This window comes from Sinocyclocheilus anshuiensis, unplaced genomic scaffold (genome assembly GCF_001515605.1).
Source record: "Sinocyclocheilus anshuiensis isolate Anshui unplaced genomic scaffold, SAMN03320099.WGS_v1.1 scaffold282, whole genome shotgun sequence".
NCBI classification, from domain to species: domain Eukaryota; kingdom Metazoa; phylum Chordata; class Actinopteri; order Cypriniformes; family Cyprinidae; genus Sinocyclocheilus; species Sinocyclocheilus anshuiensis.
Genome location: NW_015544154.1, coordinates 796228 through 804701, shown reverse-complemented (window position 1 = coordinate 804701; position 8474 = coordinate 796228). Strand labels below are relative to the sequence as shown.

Sequence of the window (8474 nt, the reverse complement as noted above, 5' to 3'; positions counted from 1 at the left end):
GCGATTGCCATGTTCACATATGCCCAAACGAACCGAGCTAAGGGGGGGAAACGCGCCAGGTTCCGAAACAACGGGCCAGGTGTGAAAGCACCCTAAAAATATCAAGAGAAGAACTTTTTACCTGGTATTCTAACATCAATGTCTCCAAATGGACTCCCATAAGCTTAGCTTTCACATCAAACACGCCTACAACCTCAGATGGTGAGATCTCGAAAATGACATTCTTATACCTGTAAAAATAGGAAACGAGCATATTATTACAGGACGACAAGAGGAAATGTAGATATATAAACTGCAAGATATGAATAGATGAAGTCAAAAACACAACCAGAAGTTGAAACTCACTGATTTGGCTGCAGGTCCTCGATGTCAATGAGCACTCCCTTCTCATGCAGACGGGCTGCTGTGTACTTCTGCGATACCTGCTTGCTCTTCTTCGCCTTATTGTCTCCAGGTTTCTTAGAAACTCTGTGTGTGAAGCAATCGCATTTTCCATGAGCTCAACGGCAATTATCCAATCAGAGATAACGACATGAACTAAACTGGACAGTAAATACTCCAAACACTCTTCACTCACTTGCCCTTTCTGGCTAGATTGTCCATGCAGGTCTTGATGTATTGATTGTAGTAGTCAATCTGCACATTGTAGAAATTGATCTTGGAGTTCAGGGCAGCATTGGTCTGCTGAAGCTTCACCAATTCTGCCTTTCGCCTCTGACGGTATCGCCTCTGGTTCCGGATGTCCTTCAAACATCATCAACGAATAAATCAATACGCTTTAATCTAAAACTAAATAGCGCATTTGAAGTTTCAAAGGACATAGGAATGATACCTTGGAGATGTCATTGATAAGATCCTGGTATTTCTTCTCAGGGTGAACTTTGCCCAACTCTCCTAGCCTTTGCAAGTTGCTCTTGATTTTGTCCTTCTTGCCTTGCAAAGTAAGACTGTCATCCACAACTGGTTTGGCTTGCTTCATCTTCTCCGGGGTCTTAGCATCTCGAATGGCTCGTCGCTGCATGGCACGCTGGTACTCGGCTTCCTATTCCAAAAACCAAAATGCTGATTTGAAAACAAAAAAACTCTGATTTGATGAAGTTTTTCATTTGTAAATTCTGCAATTAAAGTACCTGCTCTGGTGAAGCTACAGTCTCCAGAATCTCATTAAGTGTCTCTCCTGGCTGAAACCTGATCACATCTACTATGAGCCTCTTGGTGCTAAATGAGAAAGATGAATGGATAAAGATTCATGTTAAAATGTGTTAGCAAGTAAAAATATTCGTTCTAGAACCTAGTGACCTACAAAGGCAGCAACTCCATGCACTTCACAACTGCTTTCTGTACAATAGACTTAAATTACAATTGATTGTCGAGCTAACATTTCTATAGTCTAAAGCAACCTTTTCACTCTCTTTGATAAACAACAAATACCAAACAACAGACTGGAAGTCATTCATTTCCAATGAAGAGTAGTACCGAAGCTGCATGAAGTCCCGACCATATGTGTATACGGAAATTTTAGATCCAATTTAAGCTTTGGATGCATTGAAATATTTGAAGTTTCGTGGCAAGACCAGATGTGATGTATTCTAATGTACTGTAAGATCAGTGCCAAACAAAGTGAGAATCACCAATAATTTTTCACCAAAATGTTATTCTTTAAACATTGTTTCTTTAAAATGGGCAGTTATGAATATTTATGTCCAAAATAATTATTTTAAAATGTGAAATTATTTACATTGATTAGACCTAGAAAACCTGCTATGTTTTTTTTAAGACATACTGGTGGTTATTTGTTTTGTGTGGATATATTCATGCATTCATAATTCACTCATTTTTACAACCGTTGAAAATTCCGTCCAACTGTGAAGGGTGAAAATCATATGCAAATGATGGAAATAGTGGAAAGGTTTGCATTAGTGGATTATGTTCTCTGGGAAGGAAACATGCTGCCTTAGAACTTGGTACCTCACTAGGTTTTATAACAGAAGAATTTGAGTAAGGCTTTGTCCTTACTTGAGGAGGAGAGTCTTGGCATCCATTTCAGCATTGGCCTTATCAGGAACATCAAATTTGTTGGTGAGGGTGAGAGAGACTTCTGTCTTACCCATCATTTCCTTATTAGGATCATCAGGGGGAAGTGGGCTCTCACCTGTGAGAGAACAACAGTCCATCACTCGGACTCTGTAGGACCTCAGCATCCTGAGACATTAAAGCATATCTCAGAGGCTCACCTATTAAAGACTCAATGGTGGGCACTTCTCCCAGGTCATCTAGCAACTCATGAATAGGATCATTGTGGTCTGGTGCGATGGCATCCTGGTGATCTAGCAAGAGCTAAAGAAGATACCACAATATATTCAGTTCTTAAAACCAACTATACTAGATGTGATCTGGTCACATAGGTGAAATTTCTAAGTGTCTCTCCTGGCTGAAACCTGATCACATCTACTATGAGCCTCTTGGTGCTAAATGAGAAAGATGAATGGATAAAGATTCATGTTAAAATGTGTTAGCAAGTAAAAATATTCGTTCTAGAACCTAGTGACCTACAAAGGCAGCAACTCCATGCACTTCACAACTGCTTTCTGTACAATAGACTTAAATTACAATTGATTGTCGAGCTAACATTTCTATAGTCTAAAGCAACCTTTTCACTCTCTTTGATAAACAACAAATACCAAACAACAGACTGGAAGTCATTCATTTCCAATGAAGAGTAGTACCGAAGCTGCATGAAGTCCCGACCATATGTGTATACGGAAATTTTAGATCCAATTTAAGCTTTGGATGCATTGAAATATTTGAAGTTTCGTGGCAAGACCAGATGTGATGTATTCTAATGTACTGTAAGATCAGTGCCAAACAAAGTGAGAATCACCAATAATTTTTCACCAAAATGTTATTCTTTAAACATTGTTTCTTTAAAATGGGCAGTTATGAATATTTATGTCCAAAATAATTATTTTAAAATTTGAAATTATTTACATTGATTAGACCTAGAAAACCTGCTATGTTTTTTTTAAGACATACTGGTGGTTATTTGTTTTGTGTGGATATATTCATGCATTCATAATTCACTCATTTTTACAACCGTTGAAAATTCCGTCCAACTGTGAAGGGTGAAAATCATATGCAAATGATGGAAATAGTGGAAAGGTTTGCATTAGTGGATTATGTTCTCTGGGAAGGAAACATGCTGCCTTAGAACTTGGTACCTCACTAGGTTTTATAACAGAAGAATTTGAGTAAGGCTTTGTCCTTACTTGAGGAGGAGAGTCTTGGCATCCATTTCAGCATTGGCCTTATCAGGAACATCAAATTTGTTGGTGAGGGTGAGAGAGACTTCTGTCTTACCCATCATTTCCTTATTAGGATCATCAGGGGGAAGTGGGCTCTCACCTGTGAGAGAACAACAGTCCATCACTCGGACTCTGTAGGACCTCAGCATCCTGAGACATTAAAGCATATCTCAGAGGCTCACCTATTAAAGACTCAATGGTGGGCACTTCTCCCAGGTCATCTAGCAACTCATGAATAGGATCATTGTGGTCTGGTGCGATGGCATCCTGGTGATCTAGCAAGAGCTAAAGAAGATACCACAATATATTCAGTTCTTAAAACCAACTATACTAGATGTGATCTGGTCACATAGGTGAAATTTCACCTAAATTTCGTTGGTATAAAAGGTCCACTTTCTATTGTCATTAGTGTAGCGATGCTTGAAGCACCACTTATACAGAAGTCACTTTCAAACCAATCAGCATTCTGCTGATCAACATACTGAATTTTTCGTGAACAACTTGAAACCAAAGAAAAATATTTTTGAGTAATTTTTTTTTGCCCCCAGTCAAAACTCCCAGATACCAATTGAAATGTCTGAATTTCAAAATTTCCGTTCAAAGTTACCGTGTGAGTGTTGATGATCTCCCCAATGGAAATGTAGATCACAGGCTTGGTCAAGGTGACCAGGTCAGAGTACTGATCCACATTGAACTTGTCTTCCAAAGATGGAACGTCACAAGCAGACAAAAAGAAACGTCTGGGAGATAGAAAGGTTCTTGCATCAGTATGGAAATAAAGAAGCTGCTTGAAATAAAGAAACAAACACAGGCACTTTGATGTCACTTGTACCTAAATTTCTGGTAGGAGTTAGAGAGGTATTCATTGATGGGGTTCAGATGGGCGTTGTCTCCGAGGAACATCTTGTTGGAGGCTGCGTGTTGCAGCATTTTGGCGACTGATCCCAGGTTTCGCCTCTGTTCTGTGGTCAGCTGACCTCCAGCCGATAGATCAATGATGTCAAAGGCATCAGGAGCCACAATGGCGGGGTTCATGTAGCGGTAGTACAGCAGGTTGCCCACAATCTTAAAAGATAATAGGGATGAGTATGTCCTCCGTTTTTTAAGCAAACATAACATCTGTGCAATTTTTAAAACCTATTATCTATGTTTCTATCTTTGTGCAATTGAAGATCCTCTGCTTCTACAAAGGGGGTAAACAAAATTACAGACAGAAAGAGAAGCAGCAAGGCAAGAATAAGAAAGACGTGGCTCACCTTTGCTGGGTGCTCATCAAAAATCTCTTGAAAAGGGTATAAGCAAGGGCCAAGAGGAGAGCTGGAGCCAGGCCGTAGAGAAAGAGAGAGACAGAGCAGGTGTGGGACAGATAGATAGAAAGAAAGAGAAGAGGAATCTCTTTCCAGAAGAAAAGGAACGAGATGGAAACCACATTTATTATTCAAAGTGAGGAGACTGGAGTATCACAACAGAAGAGAAGCACAAGGGCAGAGAAATCCTCAGGATTCAACACAATGTTCCACAGTGGGACAGAACTGATATGGAGAAGCAGCGGGTGCCAGTTTAGCGAAGAGGTAATCAGAGTGTTCAAGACAACTGAATAAAGGCTGTCTTGGTTTTGAGACTAAAGCATACAATTACATCAGCCAAACGCTGCACAGGAATAACACTGCTGTGATTTCCAGCAGCTGTGATGTAACAAACCTTCAAAAGCTCATCCTCTGTGGCATCAGGGAACCTTTCGTTAAGCGTGTCCTTCAGCATCTTGGCAATGAACCGCATGCCATATCTACAGGGAAAACCCAAATGATTCTTAGTTCTTATATTTGAATGTTGCTATAGTTGAAATAGCCCTTATTCCAAAACGTAAATAAGTCTACAAGAAAACAATCAGTCAGTAATACACAGTAACATGGAAATAGTTCTTGGATCATTTCAAGTCAAACATGAATAAAAGTGTTGATGAGTTAGCATTCAGTAAATTCATAATTGTATCATAATTAATTCATAATTGCTAATTGTGCTCTGATGGATTCAGTGAATTATTTATTTGAATGATATATGAGGAGTTCATGAGTTATTAAAGAACTGATTCATTCACTGTTATTTTTTAGTCCATTCGGTGAAGAAAAGGTCATATAAAAATGGCGTTATTTTATGTGGTATTCTGCCCTCTTAACTTAACTCTTAGAGGTTTAGCTTAGTAAAACCTCAGTAAAATAAGAGCAGCAGCACAGCACCACTCTTTAACAGCGATGTAATGCTGATTTATACAAGAGCATGAACAAAGAAACGGCTCATGTAACAGACATGTATTTGAATATTCAAATCTGGGCTTGCTAAAAGTCATTTTCATATATTCAAGAACACTTTATAGTAGGTGCATCTAAAAGTAGATGCAAGACATGGAATTTGTTGATCCCTGAGGGAAATTCGGGTGGCGAGATTTTATCAACTCACGGGATTTTATCCACAGAAACAATTATGGCTAAGAGGAATTTGTCTGTGACTGTCCTCATGTTCTTGATGGAGGCTTCCAGGCGGGTTCGAACCTCCTCGTGACTCATTGCCTGTTCTGGAGTCACATCATACGGCAATTTACTGCAAAACAGAATTACACGGTCATTGCATCATTAGGTAGCGGGTCATCTAGCATTACATTTTATTTGTGCATCTGGATTTAATCAAATTAATTTCAGTACTTACTTTTATTCTTTTACATGTCTTAAAAATCCATTAAAAATATATATATTTATTATTATTATAAGTATAAATGATTGCTAGTAAAGTAGTGGCTCTCAACCAGGAGCCCCCTAGGGGGCCTCAGCAGACTTCCAAGGGGGCCACAGAATGAATTAAAATTACTTAAATGAACAAATTATTATACATTTATTAAAATTTAATCTAAATTAAAATGCTAAAAAAAACCACATCAAATTAAGACTGAAATCATATTTCTTTATATTTTCCCCACAATAAAGGCCTTTCCACACTGAGCGCGATGCGAAAAGCGAGGCGAATCGCAGACGAACTGTGCTTTCACACCAAACGCGAAACGATTGTTCGCCTTCTGCTAATTCACGCCTGCACGCTAGGTGGCGCCAACCAACAATGCATTTTTCCTCATATGTATCTCGTAAATGGATTTAACATCATCCGCTGCTCAATATACAGCATTCTTTAAACCATCATCGAGTGCTTGTAATAACTTCCAGTTGTGATCTATAGTTGATTTTGATTAATAAGCAGACACATGCACTGTTTGTATGTTTAATAACGCTACACTGCTAATATTTGTCATAAACATCCTTTATTGCTATAAAAATACCATGAGCTGCATACAAAATGCATACAGAAAATATATCGTCATAATCATGTCTATTTGCTTTCATATTTCATGTGTAGAAAAAGAGTGAACGTGCTCCGACTCATAACACTCGCGCATGTGGAAGAAAACGGACGGTGCTCTACTGTGATTACATAATTCAATGGACAATTAATAGAAATGTTATTCTGTATAAAGAACATGTGACAATAAATCTGTTCTCAAATACCAACGAGAACAAGAACTCAGCATCCACTCTCTTCTCCGGGATACTCTTCTTCTGTGTTTGTTTACACTGGTTTTCGAAAAACCGCGCCACCACTCTTGCCTTTTTGTGCAACAGCAGCTGCTCCGGTCACGTGATCCTAGCTCAAATCTTATTGGACGGCCCGTGTCTTCGTTTTGCAAAACTGAAAAGATTCGTCGGACTGGTTCGAAAAAAAAAACATTCGCATTTTTGGTGCACGAATGTTCGCGGTCTATGTGGAAGCATCCATAGAAATCTATTGTTTTATTCCAGCGCGTCATCGCGTCCGATATTCGTTTCGCTTTTTTGCGCTCAGTGTGGAAAGGCCTTAAATGCTGTTTTTATTGAAGAACATACAGTTCTGGAATATAGAACATAACCTGTGGGATCACAAAATAAATCAAAGTTAAATAATTTAATACATTAAATGAATTAACCACATTAATTAATTAGATATATCAATAAAAGTTTGAAAACAAGCAGCTTTGTCATAATTACAGAAGAAAATACTGAAAATATCTTAGCGTATATGGAGGGGGAGAATATTGTGTTAGATAGCGGGCTGCACTTCATATCAAAAAGGTTGAAAACACACCTGGCCTCTCCAGTTTGACTCTCCATCTGGTTCACCCAGCTCTTGTATATGTCGACTGGGTCAGTTTTAATGTTGAGCGTCTTGTCATCCATGATTTCCTTCACGACCGGAGCCAGGATCTGCCGGAGTGCGTTCTGACCTCGGGCTCCTCTGTTAAAGCTCACCACCATCTTAATGACTGTTGGGTTTCCTGTGACAATCTCCTGGATGTGGTCCACTTTTGATCTGCATTTACAAGACAAACATTACTGAGAGATCGTCAAAGATGCAAATGTATCTTGATAAATAGAGTATATAATTTATGGTATATAGGCCTGGGCGATAAAACGGTATCGATATTTATCGACGGTACACCTTCTTCGATAACGATAGAAAAAATGTTCGATATGGCGCACGATATAGGCACGTGCTATGAGTGACGCAGACAGCACACACAAACACGAACACATGCTGAAATGAGTGCTGTGCCTGCCTGTGATGAGGAAATTGTGACTAAAAACATGAATATTAGTCGAATTTAAAATAAACATTTGCATTTGAATGTTAGGTGTCCATCAGGGAGAGTCATCAGTGGAGCACGAGATGCGGAGATAATGATGTAAGCGACATTGCTGCATTTGAATGTTTTGTTAGTCTAGCCCACGAGACGCACCGCTGCTGTGTTATTCATTCAAAATATTAGAGAAATATAGAAGCTCAATGCGGAGAAGATCTTGATTAGGTTAAAAACCGAAACCAAGCCATTCACACAGAACGCATATTCAGCGCATTTTTTAGACGGACAAATACGACTGCTGCACTCGCGTCTCACACAAGAGATGTATACATGCAAAGTTAAAACAGTTTAAACTTTTAGAAAACACGTCACGAATTTGTGGAGCTTTATTCCTTTTCACTGCGTCTCATATGTTTTAAATGCAATCTGTGTGAATGGTGCTTCGGCTCTTTGGATTAAGCAATGCATAAATACATGATGCTGTTTTGTTCATAATTGTTTATGCAATTTAC

At 38.9% G+C, this 8474-nt stretch overlaps 1 protein-coding gene across 1 annotated transcript in view; it reads right to left on the bottom strand.

Annotated features, from left to right (window-relative positions):
• Positions 1-8474, bottom strand: part of iqgap1 (IQ motif containing GTPase activating protein 1) — a 67811-nt gene that overhangs the window by 1362 nt on the left and 57975 nt on the right. Inside the window, exons 24-35 of the mRNA XM_016495173.1 lie at positions 7467-7691; positions 5760-5900; positions 5004-5088; positions 4135-4367; positions 3910-4042; positions 3485-3587; positions 3267-3402; positions 1131-1218; positions 833-1042; positions 578-744; positions 346-468; positions 122-230 (exon numbers count right to left, since the gene is read on the bottom strand). Coding sequence (XP_016350659.1) covers positions 122-230; positions 346-468; positions 578-744; positions 833-1042; positions 1131-1218; positions 3267-3402; positions 3485-3587; positions 3910-4042; positions 4135-4367; positions 5004-5088; positions 5760-5900; positions 7467-7691 — 1753 coding nt within the window. The remainder of the gene's footprint in view (positions 1-121; positions 231-345; positions 469-577; positions 745-832; positions 1043-1130; positions 1219-3266; positions 3403-3484; positions 3588-3909; positions 4043-4134; positions 4368-5003; positions 5089-5759; positions 5901-7466; positions 7692-8474) is intronic.